This window comes from Hyaena hyaena, unplaced genomic scaffold, assembly GCF_003009895.1.
Source record: "Hyaena hyaena isolate Hyena2069 unplaced genomic scaffold, ASM300989v1 scaffold_308, whole genome shotgun sequence".
Lineage (NCBI taxonomy): Eukaryota > Metazoa > Chordata > Mammalia > Carnivora > Hyaenidae > Hyaena > Hyaena hyaena.
The window spans coordinates 42,687-64,350 of NW_024080942.1; the positions used below are offsets into that span (position 1 = coordinate 42,687).

The 21,664-nt window shown below is 59.3% G+C and overlaps 2 protein-coding genes across 3 annotated transcripts; one reads left to right on the forward strand and one right to left on the reverse strand.

The window, feature by feature from the left end:
• The first annotated feature begins 124 nt into the window (after window positions 1–124).
• WRAP73 (WD repeat containing, antisense to TP73) lies at window positions 125–15,965 on the forward strand. 2 transcript variants are annotated; one of them, XM_039248391.1, is made up of 12 exons: window positions 125–816; window positions 4,480–4,632; window positions 5,113–5,229; window positions 9,931–10,003; window positions 11,293–11,396; window positions 11,994–12,080; window positions 12,371–12,505; window positions 12,578–12,655; window positions 13,737–13,860; window positions 14,595–14,720; window positions 15,082–15,273; window positions 15,642–15,965. In XM_039248391.1, the coding sequence occupies exons 1-12, from the start codon at window positions 748–750 to the stop codon at window positions 15,782–15,784; spliced, it is 1,401 nt and encodes a 466-aa protein (XP_039104322.1). In that variant the 5' UTR covers window positions 125–747; the 3' UTR covers window positions 15,785–15,965. The 2 variants fall into 2 exon arrangements, with proteins under 2 accessions (XP_039104322.1, XP_039104323.1); XM_039248392.1 differs by having other exon boundaries at window positions 128–816; window positions 13,755–13,860.
• Window positions 15,966–16,446: 481 nt separating this feature from the next.
• TPRG1L (tumor protein p63 regulated 1 like) lies at window positions 16,447–20,079 on the reverse strand. Its single transcript, XM_039248393.1, has 5 exons — window positions 19,803–20,079; window positions 19,605–19,696; window positions 19,343–19,519; window positions 18,404–18,557; window positions 16,447–17,787 (listed from the first exon to the last, which is right to left on the reverse strand). Exons 1-5 carry the CDS (start codon window positions 20,004–20,006, stop codon window positions 17,593–17,595), a joined length of 822 nt encoding a protein of 273 aa, XP_039104324.1. The 5' UTR covers window positions 20,007–20,079; the 3' UTR covers window positions 16,447–17,592.
• Between the last annotated feature and the right edge of the window lie 1,585 nt (window positions 20,080–21,664).

Below are 21,664 nucleotides of genomic sequence, written 5' to 3' on the forward strand. Positions count from 1 at the left end.
GCCGGGGGCGCAGAGCGGGCGCTGACCCGGGAGCGCCGTCCTGCGTGGGGAGCCCCGGTCGCGCCCCTGCGCTGCCCTCCTCCTCCTCGCGGTGCAAACGGCGTCAGCGCCGGTCCTTCTCCCCAGATCTGGGGGTGCCTCGGGGGGCGCGGGGGCTCCCTGTCCGCAGGGCTGCCCGATTCAGCCCCAAACCCCCAAACAAAACAGAAACCAAAAAACACATGAGAAACGAATACGTTCTTATTCACCATGTGTAACAAACAACGTGTGTATACACACTGCTGCATACTCACCTGCAAACGCGTAGGTGTATGTAAATATAGCTACATCTAAGCGAACTTGCGCCTAAGTGTAAATACTGGTATACGAAGGTAAGTACGTGCACAGGACGCCCGTTTACATTTGAAGTTTAGATAAGCGGGTACTTTTCTGGTATAAGTTTGTCCCATTCAGTATTTGAGACCATTTACCCACAAAAATGATTCGTTGTTTGCCTGAAATTCAATTTGAGCGCGCGTCGCGCGCTTTCTTGGGCAACCCTAGCTGGGAGCGGCGGATCGCCCGGGTGGCTGGAGGCGCGGCTGCGCGGGAACGCGCGAACTACAAGCCCCACAAGGCCGCGCGGGCACCCGGGGCCCTGATAGGCTGTGAGGGGCTTCCGCCCTGCGTCACTTCCGGCCGCGGGGTTGGCGGTTGTCGCAGCCCCGGCGGGACTGAGGCTCCCGGGGCCGGGAGTCGGCGGCCGCCATGAACTTCTCCGAGGTGTTCAAGCTCTCCGGCCTGCTGTGCAAGTTCTCCCCGGACGGCAAGTACCTGGTGAGCGGCCGCGGGGCCCGCGGGAAGGCTGCTTGGGGGTCCGCGGGTGCGGGCCTCTCGCGGGGGCCCCGGGGTGACAGCCGAGGCAGGCGCCCCGCAGCAGGGGACCCAGGGCACGTGACCCGGCGCGGACACCCGGGGCTGGGGGCTCGGGCGGGATGTCCAAGCCGGGGCCCCGGGAGGACGGGGCCTGGACAGGTGCCAGCCACCCCACAGCCCAGTTTGCACCTGCCAGAGGTGGGTAATGGCAGTGCTGTCCCCGTCTGAGGATGCAGGGCATGTCAGCTCGTTGTTGTTACTTTGGCACAAAAAGGGACGTGTGTGGCTCTGCTGGCTGTAACCTGGTGCGGAGGTGCAGCCACCTTGCCTTTCCCAGCCCCTCCCCCGCCATGGCAAAGAAGCGATTGAAATAACTAGCAATCTCTGCCCAGATGAGCCAAGTTGTCCGCACTGCTGTTTATTCTGGCGATTAGGGTTTGAGCTGTTCATCACCCGGGCGACAGAATGGGGCTGAAATCACCGAGCCACTCTGCACAGGGAACAGCAGCATCAGCAGTGTGTCCTCGGAATCCGGGTGCGGGAGGCGGTGTAATGGCATTGGAAGTCCATTAAGAAAGAGATCATGCCTTATGAAACGTGTATCTATTTATTTCTATACATTTAAAAAAATTTAATGTTTATTTTTATATTTGGGAGAGAGAGAGACATAGTGTGAGTGGGGTAAGGGCAATGAGAGAGGGAGACACAGAAGCTAGGCTCCAGGCTCTGAGCTCGAACTCAGGAACTGAGATCGTGACCGGAGCCGAAGTCGAATGCTTCACCGACTGAGCCCCCCAGGAGTCCCTATTGAGTTCTGTATATTAACTGAGTGATGCTTCATGATTCTTTTTTCAGTTTGAACCTCATTAACACTCCTGTTGTCTCGCGCTTTGAAAATATAACTCCTTTGTGGAGGTTATTATTCTAAATCCATAAATTAGCATTTGGCTAAAAAAAAAATGCATAACGTCTTCAGCTTAAAGTTCACCCCCAGAAACCTTGGTATATTTTTCGAAGTGGTCCTCCCTATAAATTACTTTTTAAAAAATCATTTATGAAAATTCCAGCGAATTATAAAGTGAACTGTGTTTTCTTCTGGTGTTCTTTTGGCTTCTCCACCCTGGTGGAGTCATGTTCTTCGAAGCTCTATCCTAAATCCTGCAGAAAGTAGGTCTGTGTTGCCATTTTTAATATCTTGCAACAGATCTGATAATGGTTTTTCCAAGTGGTGACACAGATACTCCATTTCTTAAGGAACTCATTGTAACTGGTGACAGCTACAGCGTGACACATTCTCATCTGCAGTTACCTCCCCTTCTTTTTACAAGGAAAACTCAGGAGCCGTGTTTTTTAAACTGTATTTATTTTTTAGAGTGAGAGTGTGTGAGTGGGGGAGGGGCAGAGAGGCGGGAAAGAGAGTGAATCCCTAGCAGGCTCCTCCCCAGCATCGGCCCCAACTCCCAGAACTCACACTCACTCAGGCGCCCCAGGTGGTTTTTAAATGGAAGTTCTAAAACACAGACCAATAAATGAGCTTGATCTTGATAAGTGTAGGAACAAAGCAATTAACATTTAAAAATCAGTTCTTGGGACGCTGGGGGTGGGGGTTAAGCGTCCTACTTTGGTTCAGGTCCTGATCTCATGGTTTGATGGGTTCGAGCTCTGCGTCAGGCTCTGTGCTCACAGTCAGAGCCTGGAGACTGCTTTGGATTCTGTGTCTCCTTTTCTGCCCCTCCCCCGCTCATGTTCTGTCTCTCTCTCAAAAATAAATAAACATTAAAAAATTTCTTTTTTAAATCAGTTCTTGATTTTTAAACTCTAATATACTCTACAATCAGCAGATAAGTATACCCAAATAATCTGCTTAGATATGGATATTGTTAACAAACATGGACATAAACTGTCCCTTCAAGAAAACAGCATTAGCACTTAAACATCTTCCCAGTCAGTACTCAGAATAAGTTCCTGCAGGTGGAAGAGAAACCTGCCTGCGTCCCCGCCCATGTCGGGAAAGCGTCACCCTCATACTGCACGTCTCCTTTGCTGTCACACTGCCGCTGTGACACTTGCAGCACTGCTGACACTTGCTGTCACATTTGCCAGTGGCGGGGGGTGTGTCACACCACGCGGGCCTCCAGGACACCAGCGGGGAGCCACTGAACTCAACTGAAAACTGGGGGTCTCCAAGTGGACTGCCCACCCATTTCATTGTTTTTTTTTTTTTTAATTTTTAAGTGTTTTTTTTTTCTTAATTAATTTATGTGTGTGTGTGAGAGAGAGGGAGACAGCGCAAGCAGGGGAGGGTCAGAGAGAGAGGGAGTCACGGACTGAAACAGGCTCCAGGCTCTGAGCTGTCAGCACAGAGCCCAACGTGGGGCTCGAACCCACGAACCGCGAGATCATGACCTGAGCCGAAGCCGGACGCTTAACCGACAGAACCACCCAGGTGCCCCTCATTTCATTTTTTAAAATGTTTATTAATTTTTTAAAAAAAATTTTGAGAGAGAGAGCAGGGGAGAGGGGGGCAGAGGATCTGGAGAGGGCTCTGTGCTGACAGCAGTGAACCCGGTGTGGGGCTGGATCTCCTGAACCATGAGATCTTGGTGTGAGCCAAAGTCGGACGCTTCACTGGCTGAGCCCCCTGGGCGCTGCTGTGCCCCCCACTTCGATGCCAGCCGCAGCAGCAGGTCCACAGGCTCCCCGCAGCCTCTGTCTGCCTGGGCCACAAATCAGGGGCTCCCACAGCCCCCTCCTCGGGTTCCACTGATCGGCCAGAGTGGCTACAGAACTCAGAAGCCCTTGTGTTTGCCAGGGAGCTAAAGGCGGTGAGGGAGGGGCCAGGGGAGGAGGTCCGGAGTCCAGGAGCCTCTGTCCCCGTGGGGGTGGGTGAGTCACCTTCCCTGGGAGCCTGTGCTCCCCGCCTGGAGCTCTCTGAATGCCGCCCTGTTGGCATCTCACAGAGGATTCCTTGTGGGGAGTGATTAAGTCCATGTCTAGCCCCTCTCCCCTCTCTGGAGAAGGGGGGTGGGACCGAACATTCCAAGCTTCTAATCACAGCTGCTATTTCTGGGGACCAGGAGCCCACCTAGAGTTGCCCCGTTGGAACTAAAGCTGCTTCTCTCACCCTGGGCGTTTCAAGGGCTCCAGGAGTCCTGTGCCAGGGCCCGGGGGCCGAGACGGGTATGTCCTTTCTGTTCCTCGTCCTTACGGCCCTGCGGTCCTCCTCACCAAGGACCTGAGGCCCCATCCTCGCTCCCTGTGGCTGGTCTGCCGGAGGTTAAAGCCGCAGCGCTGGGTTAGTTCACAGAAGAGCTGGGCGTGAGTAAGAAAGGAGTTCAGGGTGACCGAGTGCAGAGTTGTAGCAGCGCGCTTTCTCCTGGAGCGATGTTAACACATAGTTTGTGCATTTCCGCCGTGTCGTTCCATGAACTCTTACCCTTGGAGAGGGTGACACAGCCAGTGGGCGTGAGGCCGCCCAGGCAGAAAACAGCCGGAAGGACAGGGAGCTAGAGCACGTCCGTAAGGACGGAGGGAGATAGAATTCCTGGACGGACGAGGGCGCCGACCCCCGGGCTCCCTTCCCTTAGACGGTAGAGCATCAAGGTCTGTCTTTTCTGGTTTTAGGCTTCTTGTGTCCAGTACCGGTTGGTGGTCCGGGATGTGACCACCCTCCAGGTCCTTCACCTGTACACGTGCCTGGACCAGATCCAACACATCGAGTGGTCGGCGGACTCCCTCTTCATCCTGTGCGCCATGTACAAGCGGGGGCTGGTCCAGGTGCGCGGCCCGCGGGGCTCGGGACCTGATGGTGACCTGGGTGGAGTGAGCATCTTCTGTGCCCTTGTAGTTTGAGAAAAAAGGCAACGCAGCTCACAGCCAGTTTCCTCTTAAAAATACAGCTGTTCCCAGTAGCTTAAGTGCTTTGAAAACAAGGAAACACTTAAATAGCCTTAATGTGTCATCGAGGGTAATTCAGTAACAGGAAGTGTCCGCACAGCTGGCTAGTGACCTGGGCGTCAGGGGTTTGGGGAAGCACGAAGAGGTGGTGTTAACAGGTGTAGACTTTCCCCCAAGGAGCTTTGAGGGCTGCAGAGGGGAGGGACTTCAGTCAGCGCCGCGGTCGGCTCCAGCCCTCGCTGGTGACGACGTGGAAGGGCACCGTGCGTCCTGACCGTGCGCCGTGGATGCCCGGCTGCCTTCCGGCGGGACGTGCATGCACTGACCTGTCGTGTGCGTCTCTCTCCGCCGCGCCTCCAGGTGTGGTCTCTGGAACAGCCCGAGTGGCACTGCCGGATCGACGAGGGCTCGGCCGGGCTGGTGGCCTCCTGCTGGAGCCCGGACGGCCGCCACGTTCTCAACACGACCGAGTTCCACGTAAGTGCGACGGCCCGCGCGTGTGCCCGTCAGGGGAGGGTGGCTCCGCTGCCCTTTCTCCGGGGATCGCCGCTGAGCGGTGAAGTGGGCGGATTTTGGGGGACGAGGTGTATCTTTCAGGTATATACACACACATGTATGTTTCTCGAAAGATGTGTATCTTAAGTCGGCCAAGCGTTCTAAGCCTGTAGTGTTGTTATATGATCTTTTTGCCCGAATTTAAAGAAAAATTAAAGCAAGTTTTAAATGACAGGATTTAAGAATGAAAGAGTTCCTTTACCCCAGCGGTCGATGAATTCAATGTGATCAACTTTACGTCTTTAAGATGCCTGCCCTGTGCCCTGACCACTGCTCTGTCCTGTTCCCTCACGGCCCCTCCGGGCCGCCAGCACTGCTGGGCTCCACACGCCCCAGACGTGGAGATGGGTCCGGGGAGCCCGAGCGCCTCGTAAATACACAGTTAGGGAACAGGGCAGGTACACGCAGCAGGTGTGGGGGTAGAAGGGCTTCAGTGTCGGTGTTGTTTTGAAGTATAGAAAAATGCACAAATCCCTTTAATGATGTGCCTTTTGAGGGGGCATCACAACCCAGGGTGTGGGCCCGAGCCCCCTGGGGGGCTGCCAGGTGCCCGCAGGAGCCCCCCCATAGGCCCCGCGGGCCACAGACCCGCGGAGGGGACCGCGCGTGCGTGTGGTGAGGGCGTGCGTGCCCAGCCGTGAGGGTGCGGAGTGACCCTGTGGGATGTCAGCCAGTATCTGCTGTTTTTCACATTGGCGTCGTCTGGGACAAGGTGTGTGTCCCTTACCCCAGGACACAGCGGTGGCTGAATTACTGCCTCAGAACGTCTGTGGCTTCGTGTACCTTCCGTTTCAGCGTAAAACCTGCTGTAAATCTGGTGTGTGCTGCACCGGCGGTTGGAGACTGAGCGGACGCAAAGGGCGCTTGGCTTCCTTGCAGTGCGCACGTTGACTTTTCATTAATTCATTCATTCCTTTTTAATTTGAGAGAGCGCAGAGGGAGGGGGAGGGGGGGAGAGAGAGAGACAGAGAGACAGAGAGAGAATCTTAACCAGCCTCCATGCACAGTGCAGAGCCCAATGAGAGGCTCAGCCTCACGTGAGATATGACCTGGGCTGAAATGCAGTCAGACATTTAATGGATGGAGCCACCCAGTGCCCCACACATTGGCCTTTTAAGGATGTTTACAACTTGGAAGTTTTCAGACATGTTGAACTGATTATACAGCCTTACCTAACAGTCTTCATGATTAGAATTCTTAGGGCCAGCGTCCAGAATCCAGCGTCCAGATGGGCATGTGCCTGGGGCTCCCTGCCTCCTGTACACAGACGTGACAAGGGAACCACAGGCCCTTTGCACAGGGTTCCCTGAGTGTAATAAGGGAAGCCCTGTGTGCCCGCCCTGGGCCTGGAGCAGGGCCGCCTGTGTGCCCCACGGAGGCGGGACAGACCCTGCGTTCTATGATCATTAGTTCTTGCTCTTCTTCGGGTTTTGTGTGTGTGTGTGTGTGTGTGCGCGCACACACACACACACACACACACAAGCGTATACACTGTTGTTTGGTTTGCATTTGTTTCAAGTTTGACACGAATCCATACTCTGTACATTCCGGGTTCTCTTCCCCCGACGTTCTTTCCATTCATCCGCGTAGAAGGTGTGGCTCGTTCTGCCGTTCCTCGTGGGGAGGGCACCCCACACGCGTCTGCCCTTCTGCTGCTGGGCCTTCAAGGCCGTAGGGGCCACGTTGCCGGGAGTATATTGTATGTGACCTGTACCCTGCCGGGGTAGCCTGGGGGGCTGCCTGGTTATAGTGCGGCATTCAACCTTCCAAAGCTTTTCATCCAGATTTAAATTGACTGCCAGTCCAGGGGCGCCGGGGGGCTCAGTCGGTTGAGTGTCCAGCTTTGCTCAGGACATGATCTCATGGTTCATGGGTTTGAGCCCCACGTCGGGCTCTGTGCTGACAGCTCAGAGCCTGGAGCTGCTTCGGATTCTGTGTCTCCCTCCCTGCCCTCCCCTGCTCACGTGCGCATGTGCTCTCTCACTCGCGCGCTCTCTCTCTCTCTCTCTCTCAAAAATAAATAAGTAGAAACAAACTGCCCGCCAGGCCTGCGGAGCTACTGCACTGCGGCGAACTCTCCACGCTGACTGTCTGGGGCTGTGTGCTTTCGTGCCGGGTCTCACACACACTCTCTCTCGCACACGCGGTTACTGTGCTCAGGGTGCACGTGGACTGTGTGGTGTGAGGAAGGGGTCCCAGTTCATCTTTTTCCCAGTGACACTTAGCAAGAACTGAACTTAACACAGACACTCCCGGCGCTTCCTGCCCTCGCACTGTGGGCGCACGGACGTGCCTGCGCTTCACCGCTCGTCCCCGCGGCGCTGAGCGTGTCGGTGGCCGTGGGGCTGCTCCCTCTCCATCACCCTGTGCTGTCCGTGAGTCCAGTGTGCTCGGGAGGCACCATTGCCAGCCGGCTCGGAGCAGGGAGGTATTTCCATGGTGGGCGGGAGCTTGATGGTGAGTCACGGTTCGAGTCGCTCACAAGCCCGTTCTGTCAGCTGTTGGCACAGCACTTTCCACCCTTCCGTGTCCTTAAATGTCAGTGTCTGTGCTGCAAACAGCCTGGAGCTGCCTCGAAAAAAGAAACGGAAGAACTTTTTCTTACGTATCCACAAAACCAGTTAAAACCACTGACGAGCACCATTCACCCCTTGAAGCGTGCAGCTCGGCCACACCGCTGGTTCCTGATGGCCACTGCCTGCTTTCTGTCCACGTTCTCCGGCAGCGGCGCCACGTGGTGGGGGGGGTTCTCTTTGGCTTCTGTCGCTCAGCACTGTGCTGTCATGGAGGGTATCAGTCGGCGGTCCCTCGTGGCCGGGCACCGTTCCGTTGCACGGGGACACGGCATTTGCTTTGCACCCGCCATTCGGCAGGTCGGGGGCGCCTTCCCGGGGCACCTTCCCGGGGGCGCTGTCAGGAACAAGCTGCTTCAAATGCGCCCGTGCAAGCCCGTCTGTGTAAATCCCTAGGAGTGGGAGAGCCAGGGAGGCGCGTGCGGAACATGCAGGAAGCTGCGTCTGCTTCCTCCCGTGGCTGTCTCCCCCCCCCCTCGACCCTGGGTTAGGGCTCAGGTGTCCACGTTCTCACAACACTCAACGTGCATCGGTAGTTTTCTTCTGTAGCTGACGTGTTGTGTCTCCCTGCGGTTTTTTCGTTTTGTTTTTAGGTTTATTTATTTTGAGAAAGAGAGACATGGCGTGAGTGGGGAAGAGGTGGAGAGAGAGGGAGAGAGAGAGAATCCAAGCAGGCTCCTCCCCATCAGGACAGAGCCCAACACGGGGCTTGATCTCACAAACCGTGAGATGATGATCTGAGCTGAAGTCGACGCTCAGCCGCCTGAGCTTCCCAGGCGCCCCTCCCTGTGGTTCTGGTTTGCACTTTCCTGGGGACTAATGACGTTAAACTGTCACATGCCCATTATCGTAGGACTGTTATTCATATGCCCTGTGCATGTCTTTACTAGGTAGTCACGTCACTCAGTTGTAAAGTTTCTTTTAATGTTTTCTGGATACAAGTCCTTTGTTGGAAGCGTGTCTGCTAACAGTCTATGACTTGCTCTCCGTTTGTTAGGAGCTTCTTTTAAAGGGCAGAAGTGTTTCCTTTTGCTGGAGTCTGACGGATCAGGTTTTCTTATGTTTTGTGCATTTGGTATCTAAAATCCCCACCCAACCCGAGAGCAAAAACAGTCTGTTCTGTTTCCTTCTAGAAGTGTTATGGTTTGGGCTCCCACGTGCAGACATAGGACCTAGTTTGAATTTAGACCTTTCCTGCTTGTACTTCTGCGAAAAATCAGTGGCCTGTGTGTGCGGGTCCGTGTCTGGACCGTCCGCTGACCCGTCAGCCCGGCTCTGAGCGCACAGCACGCTCCGTGATCCCTGTACTTCGCGGGGAGTCTGGAAATCGGGTCAGTGTGAGTGTAGCCCTTGTTCTGAGTCAGCTGCTGGACACTCGTCAAGTGGTGAACTTCCACCCCTGCCAACGCGAAGGGCGTGGAGACGGCTTCTAGACACAAACTAGGAGTCACGGTTAAGAGACTCTCGTCATTCCCTTTTAGGCTCTAAGGGGATCCAGGGGGTCGTAGAACCTCGCTATTAGGTGTAAACATCGATGGGGGTTTGGATGCTTGAAAGTTATATGGACGGCTTTTCCTGGGGACGCGTGTCCGTGTCCACCCTGCCAGGCACGTGGGCGGGAAAGGAGGGGACAGTTGGCTGACGCAGCCGTCATCCCCAGAAACCCTGTGCGGAGGCAGTCGTGCAGCAAGCGCCCCCCCCCCCCCCGCCCCCGAGTCTGCTGAGGTTGACCTTGCTCCGTCCTCAGGACACAGGCGTCCTGCACAGCTTTCCTACGAAACCTGTCTCGGACTAAAGGCGTCTGGGGGTTTGTTACAAGGGGGAAACATTGTGACTTTCAAATCTCAAACTAGGATGCGCTTGTGTTCCACTTTGTGTCGCTCACATGATACTGTTACAAGATGGAACCCAAACAGCAGGAGCATGAAAGAAAGGACAGTAGCAAACATCCGGGAGCAACTGCTGTTTTCAGTCCTGCAGGAGACCTCTTCCCCAGGTCTTCTGGAAGCCGCGGTACCCACACCGTTTCTCTCTCCCTTCGCCTCCACAGCTGCGGATAACTGTCTGGTCCCTGTGCACCAAGTCCGTGTCTTACATCAAGTACCCCAAAGCCTGCCAGCAGGGTGAGTCGCCGAAGCTGAGCTGAAAGCTGTTTCTTTGTAGTTTTGTTCAGGGCTGGGCGGCGGGGCCCTTTGTGAGCACAGAAAATGTGGGGCCAAGCAGCCTCAGCAGCGCACGGCTGGGCCTCTGTCTCCACGTCCAGACCCGCTGATGCTCCATGTGAACAGTCTGTGTGTGTCTCTGGGGCGTGAGGCCTCCCGTTTCTAGATGGACTCACGCTGGCGTGAAGGACCTCAGAGCAGGAGCATTTACGTGCGGTCCCTTCCTGTCACAGGACTGGGGATCCCCCCTTCCAGTCCTGAGCTTCAAGCCTCCATACTTCTGTGGGCTCTGTGCAGGGGTGAGGCGGCCGTCCCGCCCAGCCCACCACTGCAGGACCCGATTGGACCGCCGAGAACTAGCGGGGTGCCCATTGCTGAGCCGTGACATGGCAGGGTTGTGCCTTGGGTGCAGTAAGTGGACGAAACCTTACAGAACACGGATGTTTTTAACATTTTTTCTGTTGCCATTAGCAGTTTAGAACTTGAAGGTGTGTGAAATGCGGCTGTGCGTTTATTTTGTCTTTATAACTTGCATGTTAGCGTCCCCGTGGACGACGTGTGCGTTTCCAGAGTGGAAACTAGCACCTCCCGTGTTCTTCTGGCAGTGTGTGCCGTGGCCCAGGGCCTTCCGAGCCACCCAGAACCGGAAACTACAGTTTAACATTTTCGACCAAAGCTTATTTCTAAATCCTTACCTTACTCTTTCTTCTCCCAAGTACCTCAGACATAGAAATAAGAGGCTGGGGCGCCTGGGGGGCTCAGTCGGCTGAGCGTCCGGTCTCGGCTCAGGTCATGATCTTGCCACTCGTAGGTTCAAGCCCCGCGTTGGGCCCTCTGCTGTCGGTGCGGAGCCTGCTTCAGTTCCTGTCTCCCCTCTCTCTCCCCGTCCCCAGCTTGTGCTTTCTTTCTGTCTCAAAAAAAAAAAAAAAAAAAAAAACTTAAAAAAAAAAGTGAAAATAGGTGTAACGGGAAGCTGAGAAACTAGCTGAGTCCCTACGATTGATTTTGTGAAAATGACAACAAGGAGCTGCATCCTCAGTAACACTTTGTGGTTCTTTGGGGTCCAGTCCCTTTGGTTTTCTCTCAGACCCCCTGCCAGTCAGGGGTCGGGGGTGGACCTGGAGCTGCACTGCGGGTCCCGTGGGTGCTCGCTCTCCGCTCCTCTGTGTGGCTGCGGGCGCCTGTCCCTTCCCGTCCCTTCCCGTCCCTTCTCTCTGGAAAGCTGCAGTGCGAGTCCCCCTCCCCCGCAGGGATCACCTTCACCCAGGACGGCCGCTACATGGCGCTGGCGGAGCGGCGGGACTGCCAGGACCACGTGAGCGTCTTCGTCTGCAGCGACTGGCAGCTCCTGCGGGTAGGAGGCGCCCCGCCGTCCCTGGGGTGGGGGGTGGGGGGAACAGAGGGCCGGTCGCTTCAGGGCACGCCCCGGAAAGTGGACCTGCCTGTGTGCGGCAGGGGTGACCCGCCCTCCGTGTGAGCCACGGTCCCCGTCGGTGCCGAGCTGTGTGCATGAGAGGTGCTGTGTCAGGAGCTCTGCTCTGGGCCGGGCTCCCCTCTGCGGGCAGGCTGCGTGCAGAGAGGCCGCGGACTGGCAGTGCCCGTTCTATCAGAGCACAGAGGAGGCCCATCTTCCAGGAGTGAGGCTGAGCCAGGCGGGAAGAGGGAGAGAGAGGGGTGCGGGGGCGGGGGGCACAGCATGAGTCCCGTCGCAGCCCATGGCGCTGGGCCCTGTGCTGCCCGGTGGGCTCCAGCTGCCTGCTGGCCAACCTGGGGCCTCCTCGGTGCTCGGGCAGGAGCTCAGTGACGAAGGACAGGTCTGTAGATAGTGTTACCCATGTCTGTATGAGGAAGTCAAATACTAAGTGCATTCAAACCATCAGTGACAGAATGTGTATTTGTTCAAGTAAACTACTTGCAAATGTAATCTGTTTCTCTGTCTTGCCTTTGGAAGCACTTTGATACGGAGACCCAGGACCTCGCGGGGATCGAGTGGGCCCCAAACGGCTGTGTGCTGGCGGTGTGGGACACCTGCCTGGAGGTACGGGGGGGGGGGACACCTGCCTGCAGGTACACGGGGCCCAGGTCAGCCCTGTGTGTTTGCCTGATGCTTTCTGAATGTGGTGGCTCGGTCAGCTCACCAGGCTCTGATGCTGAGTGGCAGCCCTTTGACCAGCGAGTCCTTACGTTTTCGGCCAAGGTCCCTACTGTCCCCTCCACGGGAGGGCCTGTCCCTCCACTCCCGTTTGCTCCCGACCTCCCGCTGGCCGTCGGCCGTGCCCCCTCCGGCTGGGGTCCGAGCGAGGGTCAGCAGCCGCACCTCCCCTGCAGTACAAGGTCCTGCTCTACTCCTTGGACGGCCGGCTCCTGTCCGCGTACTGCGCCTACGAGTGGTCCCTGGGCGTCAAGTCTGTGGCCTGGAGCCCCAGCAGTCAGTTCCTGGCCGTCGGAAGCTATGACGGGAAGGTGAGGAGCGAGCAGCCCCCGTGGAGGGGCCGAGGGCACAGCGCCGGGGCCTCACGGTGCTCTCTCCCTCAGGTGCGCATTCTTAATCACGTGACCTGGAAAATGATCACAGAGTTTGGACACCCAGCCACCATCAATAATCCCAAAATAGTAAGTCTGGAATGCATGTTTCCATTCGAGCCTCACTGGGGAAGGGAGGTAGAAACACTCATGCTGACGTAGGCACTCACGTCACCAGAAACTTCTGTCACGATGACATTTCAAATGTTAGACTCTACCCCTGGACTCTGCTGTCCTGTCCACAGTTCCCAAAGGATCCAGAGTGGTGCCCTTGCGCCTCCCCACTCCCCAGATGGGTCACTCTCAGGTCTGTTCCTGCCCCCGGCAGAGCCACCAGGGCCCCTGCCCACAAACACCGAGCACCTAGGGCTGGAGAAGTGGACCTGAGAAGTGGGGGGTGGGTATCCTTGGGGCAGGCAGGGACGGGCACTCTGCTGGCAGATCACGGGGTCAGGCGCCAGGAAGAAGTGCTAATGAACCAGGGGTAGGAGTGGCTCAGGCAGCGGGAACAGGTAGTGCAAAGGTTCTGAGGTGGGCATGTGCGTCCTTTCAGCAGGTGTTGTCGGGGCAGGGGTGGGGGACAGCAAGGGACAGAGCTCAGCCTTGGGGAGCTTGCCCACACGTGAGAAAACACGGGGAGGCCGGCCGGAGTGGGGCTGCAGGTAGCCGTGGGGAAGGGAAGGGGGAGACCGCTGGGGAGGCGAGGCTGAGGCGGAGGCCCTGAGGCAGGGCCTGGCTGGAGGCCCGGCTGGAGGTGCGGCTGAGAGAAGCCATGGTTGTGGGAGGCCGAGTCCCAGCAGGCCGACCCCGTGGGCCGCGAAGGGCTTGCTCGGCCCTCCTGGCCTGCAGCCTGGGCTCCCTCGGCCCCTCGGCCTCACAGGCCCATCGGGCTTAGGGATGCAGATGCCACCTCGTTCCCGGCCCCGGTGTCTGTCCTTGGCACCACGGGGACGCTTGTCTGTCCTCACTGGCGAGCGGCCAACACGCTGCCGCCCTGAGGGGCACACTCGGGGTGGGACCCCACTGGGAGCCCCACGGGGGAGCGGGCGCCGGCGGCCCGGGTCTCTGTCCGGCCCCGGGAGCGGCAGCACCTTGTGCTGTGGCCCAGCGTCACCACGACCAGGCGCGCCACCGCCTCTGCTCCCGCCAGTCCTGAATGGGGCGGTGGCAGGGCTGCCGTGTCTTCCAGGTTGTGTACAAGGAAGCCGAGAAGACCCCGCGGCTGACGCTGGGCCGCCTGGCCTTCCCCCCGCCCAGAGCCGCGGCCGGCGCGGCCTCCCCCGCGGAGACCAAGTGTGAGCAGCGGGGGAGGGGGTGCCCCCTCCTTTCCCTTCCTCACAACCCGGCCCGCACCCTTCCCCCCAGGGACCGCTAGATGGGGGGGTGGGGGGGAGTTCCGACCGCGTCCAGGCGCGGGAAATGCACATGGGACAGCGGTGCTCTGTGGGCGGCTCTTTAAAGAGCAGGAAGATGCCCGTGGAGGAGCCGGTGGGGGTGCTGCGGAGCTGGCTGCGGGTCCTGGGCAGGGGGCCTGCGCCTCAGTCCCGGCATTGGTGCGGGCGGGGGCAGCCCCGCTCAGTAAGCACCCGGATGGGGACCCGGACCTGGACGGCACGCCGCTCACCTGGCCTCCCGCGTCACCTCACCACCTTTCGCTGTGGGGTTTGTAACGGGGTTTCTTAAGACCTTTTTTAGAGCAGCTTAGGGGTGCAGGAAAACCGAGGGGAAGGCACAGAGTTGCCGCGCGCCACTGCCTGCTCGCATGGCCTGTGCCTTCCGCAGACCCCGCCACGGGGGCACTTGGCGCTGACCCGCACCGCGGGCTCCTGGCACCATTCCCAGGTCCCCTTAAACCTCTATTTCCATAGAACGTTGCCTCATGGGTTAACGCGAAGACCCCTTTTCTTAACGTCTGAACTGAGTGGCCGAGGTCAGCACCTCTTGTCCCCAGTAGAGCAGGGTGGTGGCCACGGTGGCGCCAGGGCCGTGCCAAGAGGCTGCAGTGCGCGTCCCCCTTTCCACCTTCTAGATGAGATTGCCTCCGTGCCAGTCTCGCTACAGACCCTGAAGCCTGTTGCCGACAGAGCGAACCCGAAAATCGGCATCGGAGCGATGGCCTTCAGCCCGGACAGCTACTTCCTGGCGACGAGGAACGGTCAGTGGCCACACTCCTAGGCCGCGCCCTCCCATGCCCTCTGGCTGCTTCCTTCGGTGCCCAGGCACAAAGGCCGTGTCCGTCTGCTGGGACACTGTGCCTCAGCGCCTCTGCCCGCTGCTGCCTTGCTGTTCGGTGCAGAGCAGGGTGCAGGCGCCACCACAGCCCTGGGCCTGTTTCACGCAGGAAGGCGGCTTACGTTTTTAAGGGCTGTAAAATCCGCCAGACGTGCCCTCGTGGGCTCTGAGCCTGGGGAAGGGCGGGGGGGAGGTGGGGGGCGTCCAGCTCGTAGACCCTGGAGCAGCAGTGTCCGCAGGCCGTGGGCTGCCCCTCAGTGTGCGTCCACGCCTCCGCACCTCAGACAGTGTCCCGAACGCCGTCTGGATCTGGGACGTGCAGAAGCTGAGGCCCTTCGTGGTGCTGGAGCAGCTGTCCCCTGTGCGCTCCTTCCAGTGGGACCCGCAGCAGCCCCGGCTGGCCATCTGCACGGGAGGCGGCAGGCTGTACCTGTGGTCGCCGGCGGGCTGCGCGGCGGTGCAGGTGCCCGGGGAAGGTGAGCACGGGGGGGGGGGGGGGGGGGGGGGGGGGGGGGGGGGGGGGGGGGGGCCGCATGGGGGCGCCAGCGACCTGCCGCGGGCACGACCTTGCAGACAAGCCCCTCCCAGCCGACCCGGACACGGCGGCTCGCAGGGGCTACCGCCTCGGGCCTACAGTCGGTCACTCTTGGCACAGCCAGGGACACCGCAGGCCAGTCCCCAGCGTCACACCCAGGGGGAGTCCCGCTCTGAGCTCTCAGGACACAGAGATGCCTGCCTGAGTGCAGCTTGGGGGTGCAGCTGGGTCTCTCCCGGCCTGGCCTGTAGTTACAGGGCCTGGGGCCGTGCTCACCCCGGGACCCTCTGGCTACCTGTCTTTCTCCAGGTGACTTTCAGGTGCTGTCTCTGTGTTGGCATTTAAGCGGGGACTCACTGGCCCTGCTCAGTAAGGACCACTTCTGCCTGTGTTTCCTGGAAACCGAGGACAGGGATGGCATGGCCTTTGGACGGCCAGGTGACCACACGTAGGGCGGGCGAGTGACCAGGCCCGGGTGAGACACGGGGCGCCGTGGCACGTGGCAGCTGCAGGGGGTCTCCCACAGCGGCGGCCCAGGCGAAATGACTGACTTGTATTTTTGTACAGCTCTTTTGTAAATATGTATGGTATGAAACTAGTTTTTATTTAAAATAAATATTTGCTGATTCATAAAACGGCTGATGCTTGTTTTTGTGAAAGGGTTAAGTCATGGGAAGGTTTTCTGGTTTGTTTCAGGTTTTGGGTTCACGGTCGCATGGAAAGTCACTGACCCCAGGCAGCTAAGTCCCCATCAGACAGACATCCTGCTGTGCTCTGGCGCCTCCGCCCCCGGTCTGCTTCGGGAGAGTAGGCTTGGTTTCACAGGGGCACGTGCGTGCGTGCTGGAGCACAGGGACGGGAGGGGACGGCTCCACAGCGAGTCCGTCCACCTCTGCGTGCAGGTGCTTCTGACGGAGGGAGCAGGGTTCTTTCCGAGCCTCGGCTCGTCGTCTCAGAGGCTAGAGTCCGCACCCCACCCTGGGCTTCTCCGTGAGCGACCTATCAGGACCACAGTCCCCTTGCACCAGCGTTCCTGCGCACAGCACGGTGCCAGGGTCACAAAGCTGGCACCGGAGGCGGGTCCAGCTTCAACGTACGCTCACTACAAGGTGACTCTCTTGGTTGGGAGTTTTAATAATGATTTCAAAGAAGGAACAATGTAATGTCCACTCGATTGTAAATGTCTTTACTCTAAGACCAAAAGCAATGGCTCAGGACCCTGGTGGTCAGGAGGCAGCCTCCATACGGGTCTCACGTGCGTGGCCACAGCGACACCAGAGGCGTCTGTGAGGACCGGTGAGCCGGCCCGCAATGTCGCGAACAAGCCAGCAAGCTGAGGATGAGGGGGTGCGTGAGCAGGGGCCGCGGTTCGCACGTGGACACGCTCCGCGGGCCAGGCTCAGGCGCGTTCAGGGCGACACCAGGAAGCCCGGTACTTGCACGGGCGCCACGGTAACCACGCTGGGTGTCAGCAGTGTGTGGGAATCGAACACGGTTCCTGTTTAAAAGGCTGAGACTCGGGAAGCAGCCTGAGCAAGCCCCAGCTCAACTGAGAGCACGAGGCACAGTCAAGTACGTGTAGTTGTCCAAGAACTGCCAAAGTGAGTCTCCTATTAATGAACTGCCTAGAAATAATTTCCTGCGAACTCTGGGGCCTGGGAAAGATGCCATAAATCTGGACACAATATAACTTAAAAAAAGCATGACTTTAGGTCAAAGACGTGTTTGCACAAAAGCAACTGTTCGTTTGGGAGCCGCCAAGGCAGCATCTCCCGTTCACTTCCCCAGTCGGCAGCCTGGTTTGCACTCAGCTCTGAAAAGATGGATCACATTTCAACATACAAAATTTGACACCAAGTATAAACGTATTTGCCGCTCCGGACCCTGGGGTTTGGGGCCTCCCCGGGGGACCCAGCCACGCAGGAGTGCCAGTGGAGGCCCTCGTGGGGCGCACGTTTATTCACATGATGGAAGGCTGCGCTGGGAAGGGCCACGAGAAGCCAAATGGAGACACTCCGGGAGAAACACGGACACCCGTGCTAGAAGACGGAACACCAGCCCCGAGAGGGACCACTGGATTCACCCTGCTTTTGTCTGCACCTTCTGTTACCAGACACCGAAATCCAGTGGAAGCAGAGAATGCATTCGACTATTCTAATCACGCTCAGATGCCTAAAGTTAACGGCCTGACTCTGCCAGCCCAGCGGTGCTGGCCAGAGGTCTGAGGCCCCACGTCCCCAAGTCCACCTGTGGGCGCCACCTAGAAGCCTATTTTGCCTCTGGTCATGGAATAGCCCAGTTTAGCCTCATTGTTAATGAAGGACATGAGTCCCACGTAGGTCTCAATGAGGAGGGGACGATCCAAGACCAGCACGCCGTTGGCTTGTCCTGGCAAAGGATTCTCTTTTTGGGCTTTCTTGACAGCCTGGATTAGCAGAGCTTTGAAACCTTCCAACTGTAAAGACAGAGAAATCACGTTGCCGATCAGTGATCTACACACGGAAGAAAACGCCCCTTTCTGTGGCAGCCCCCGTCCCTGCCCCGGGAGGGGATGCCTTTCCAGCCACGCCCGCGAAGGCCCTCAGCTCAGCGCCTCGCTGCGGCTCTGGGAACGTCAGGCCCTAGCCCTGTGCTCACTGGGACAGGTGACAGGCCTCACAGAGCACTCCTGTTGTGAGGACCTACTCAGCCCTCACCGCCACCCGCCAGACTGGTAAGCAAGCCAAGTGCACAACTGGCAAGGGGGCCCAGCTCTGCCCTCCCCAGTGGCCCCAGGGCCACTTCTGCTGGTGGTACGCAGACTGCTGGCCCAGCACAGACTGCCCCGGGCCCTTCTCCAAGGTGACCGTGCCCACAAGGGGCGACATTATACAGCTACCCTGACCAGAGCCACTGACCACAAAGGGCCATTTAAACATAAGTTAACTAAGATCTTTAAAACTTAAAAGTCTGTTTTCTCGGTTTCACTAGAACACGGGACACTTCAGGAGCTCGACAGCCAGGCACGGTGAGCAGGGCAGGCCCCGAGTGTCGCCATCACGACTCAGACGGCGCTGCCCCGACGGCCCCACCTGGCACAGAGCTGCCGTCTTCTCGTCCGCACCGGCCATGGGGTGCTCTGTGAACGTGGCATAGGGCATGCTGGTGGACCATGGGTTCCACCTGTTCATGAAGGAAGGGCGGCTCTGTCTGTCCCACTGAATGCGGATCCCAAAACCTTCTCGCCTGCAAAGAAAGGAAAACGTCACACCGCACGGCAGACCACGGCGCTCCTGGGCAGTCTGGGCTGTATGGGGTGTGACGTTGGGAAGCTGCTCTGGGGCCCCGGACGGGACCTGCATCACTCAGTGCCAGGGGGCTCTAGTCCCCATGCACTAAGCACTTTGAATACTACGAACTGAGTCCGTTGTTTTCGTTTACGGCCAACACACTTCACAGCATTAGTGGAGTTCAACAGTGACGGGAAGACGCTACGGGTGGGCTGACCACGTGAACCGCAGGTCTGTGACCTTAGGCCCTTTGTCCAGAGGGCCTCACGGCCAGTCAGCGGTCTTGACTGGGCACAGCTCCAACCCCTGAACACTTCCCTGCAGCAAAGCTCTACCTTGTACTAAAGTCCAGGCTTCTTGGATTTCAGGGTACTCCTTTCTGAAAATGGGCCATTTAATGTTTTCAACTTTTAGTAACATCGGTAAATAAAAGCAATTCTTTTTTTCTGTTAAAATTTACCCAGGGAAGAGCTTGATGTGACGGGCAGAGGTGACACGCCGAGCTTGGCTTCAACAGACCTCAAGTTCATTTTGCTACCAGCCTAAAAGTGGTCTTCTGTGCCAGAATTCCTTTTAATGCACCTGCTGCCCAGAAGCACTTGCTTCTATTCTAAGAAACTATTGATTTAAAGCTGAGGCTTTGAGTTTCTGCAGAACGGCAGACCCAGGACCGCCAGGGGGCTGGTTTGGGAAGGACCGACTACAGGCCCTGACACTGGGCTCTGTGTCCAACAGACGTACTTGTTGAGCGATTTCTGCGGAAACTGGAACTCTCCGCAGGAGATGGTGTCCACCGCGTTCAAGGAGACCCTGATCACCTGCTGGCACTGAAGGTTGATGAAGTCGTACTTGCAGATGAGCAGCGCCTGGTCTGTGATGAGCACCAGCCGCTCCTTCTCGTTGTTCCAGTGATCAATCCTGTCCGCAGACGACAAGAGTCACCGGGCGCCGCCCCGCGCACAGGCCACCCGGCCGGTCCCCGCGCCCCGAGCGCCCCGCTCACTCGGTCAGCAGCCACACGCCCTGGATGTCGCCGTCCTCTACCGGCCGGACCACCACGCTGATCTCCTCCACCGCCTGCTCGATGGTGCCAGGCTGCGTGGGCAGAGGACGGGGGTTAACTCTCCACCCCGCCCGGCCGCCCCGGCCCCCCGCCCCGGCCCGTCCCAGCACCCCCGCCCCGGGCCCCCGCCCGCCTCACCCGGAACACGAAGTACTCCTTGACGCGGGCGCGGCGCGTGGGGTCGTGGATGCTGAGCGGAAACAGCGTCTGGCGCAGCGGAGTGCCCACCCCCGGCCGCCCCCCGCCCGCGCCGCCGCCGCCCGCCCCGACCTCCTCGCCGGCCGCCAGCAGCGCCGTGGGGCTCGTGCCAGCCGAGTCCACCGAGTCCCGCAGCTGCAGCATGGCCGCGCCCGCCGCCGCCCCAGACCCCGACCCCGGACCCAGACTCGACGAGGCCGCCGTCTCAGCCTCCGTCTCAGTCGCCGTAGCTCCGCCCCGAGGGTCGGTGCGATTGGCTCGGCCTCGCCAGCCCCGCCCAAGGCTCCTCCCCCTGCCCGCGCCCAGCGGCCCTGGCGATTGGCTCTCCCCCAGCCGTCTTCCGCGATTGGCCCTTCCCGCCGCCCGTTCACAATCGCTCCCGCCCCCCGCCATGCCGGAAGCGGACTCTGCGCGCACTCCCATTTCCTCCGTACGCGGCGCGGAGCGGGGGGGGCGGGGGCCGAGGCTGGTTGCCAAGGAGACTCAGAGGGTGCTTCTGGAGTCGCGGGCCGGATTCGCGTAACGGGGGTGACCGGCCCTGGGTCTCTGCCCCAACCTGGGCGCGCCCATAGTCCGTGGTCTCAGACCCCGCGGTCACCGCCCTTCCCCACTCCGGACGCGTCCTCCGCCCGCGGTCACCGCACCCCCCACCCCGCGGTCACCGCCCGACACCCCCGGACGCGCCCCCGGCCCGCGGCCACTTCCTCCGGACCCGTTCCCACCTCCGCGGTCTTCGTACTCCCCCGCCCCGACGCGCCCCCTGCCCGCGGTCTCCGACCCCGGACCAGTCTTCCCCCCCTGCAACCCACGGTCACCGTCCCCCCCCTTCTCCCCGACGCGCGACACCCCCTCCCCCCGCCAGCGGTCTCTGACTGCGGACCCGTTTCCCTCCTCGCCCCTACGGTTACCGCCCCCCTTCCCGCATGCGCCCCGCTGCTCGTGATCACAGTCCCAGGACCGTCCTCCCCCTGACCCCTGGGGTCACCGCTCCCCCTCCGGGTCACCTCCCTTCCCCCCGGGACGAGCCCCACCCCCTTGATCACCGTCTCACCTCACCACACCCCCACCCGCAGTCACCTTCCCCCCCCCACGTTTCCCGACCTGTCTCACCCCTGCGGTCTCCCCGCCTCCATGAGCGACCCCCCGCCCCACCGGTGATCCCGGTCTTACTGTGCTGGGAAGCGCCCGGGCCTGGTGCCAGGAAGGGCCAGGGGCTCTAGAAGCCCTGTCCACAAAGGCGGAGGAGGCATGGGCTTCCTGGAGGAGCGCAAGCCTTTCCTGAGAGCAATTCACTCGCGGGTGGAGATGGAGCCGACGCCCAGGGCACAGCGTCCTCACTGAGCCTAGGAAGCAGCGCCCCTCTAATCCCTGTTCCACAGGAAGGGACACTGAGGCACAGAGCCAGCCACTTACCACAGCCACTCGTCAGAGATCCATTACAGGTCCCAGCCCTTGTCCTCTGGCCCCTAGAGTCACAACTTCTACCTGTGTGTGGCCGCTTTGCCCAGAGCTGGTGCCACCGAGGCGTCTGCCCTCCCTGTCGGGGGCCTCAGCTCACGGTCTTTGCCCCACGGGCCCCAGGACTTCCTCCCCGCCCTCCATACAGGAGCCCAAGGGCTGTGCATCCCCGACAGTTTACAGCCCCTTCCAAACCCTCACCTAGCTGGTCGCTAGGGACTTCACTGCCTCCGCTCATGCCACCCTCTTACCCTCCCACTCTCCCAGCCCCAAAGCCTTGCCTCACCCCTACTGGGTCCCCCCTCCCTAGGAGACGTTGCTACTTTGTGCTCCTTCATCTGTGT

Coding starts and splice junctions, on each gene's coding strand:
- WRAP73 (XM_039248391.1), top strand. CDS start 748: ATGAACTTCTCCGAGGTGTTCAAGCTCTCCGGCCTGCTGTGCAAGTTC. Junction 12,081..12,370: donor TGTGGGACACCTGCCTGGAG/GTACGGGGGGGG, acceptor CCTCCCCTGCAG/TACAAGGTCCTGCTCTACTC. Junction 15,274..15,641: donor GGTGCAGGTGCCCGGGGAAG/GTGAGCACGGGG, acceptor GTCTTTCTCCAG/GTGACTTTCAGGTGCTGTCT.
- TPRG1L (XM_039248393.1), bottom strand. CDS start 20,006: ATGCTGCAGCTGCGGGACTCGGTGGACTCGGCTGGCACGAGCCCCACG. Junction 19,520..19,604: donor GGCGTGTGGCTGCTGACCGA/GTGAGCGGGGCG, acceptor GTCTGCGGACAG/GATTGATCACTGGAACAACG. Junction 17,788..18,403: donor AGACGGCAGCTCTGTGCCAG/GTGGGGCCGTCG, acceptor CTGTCTTTACAG/TTGGAAGGTTTCAAAGCTCT.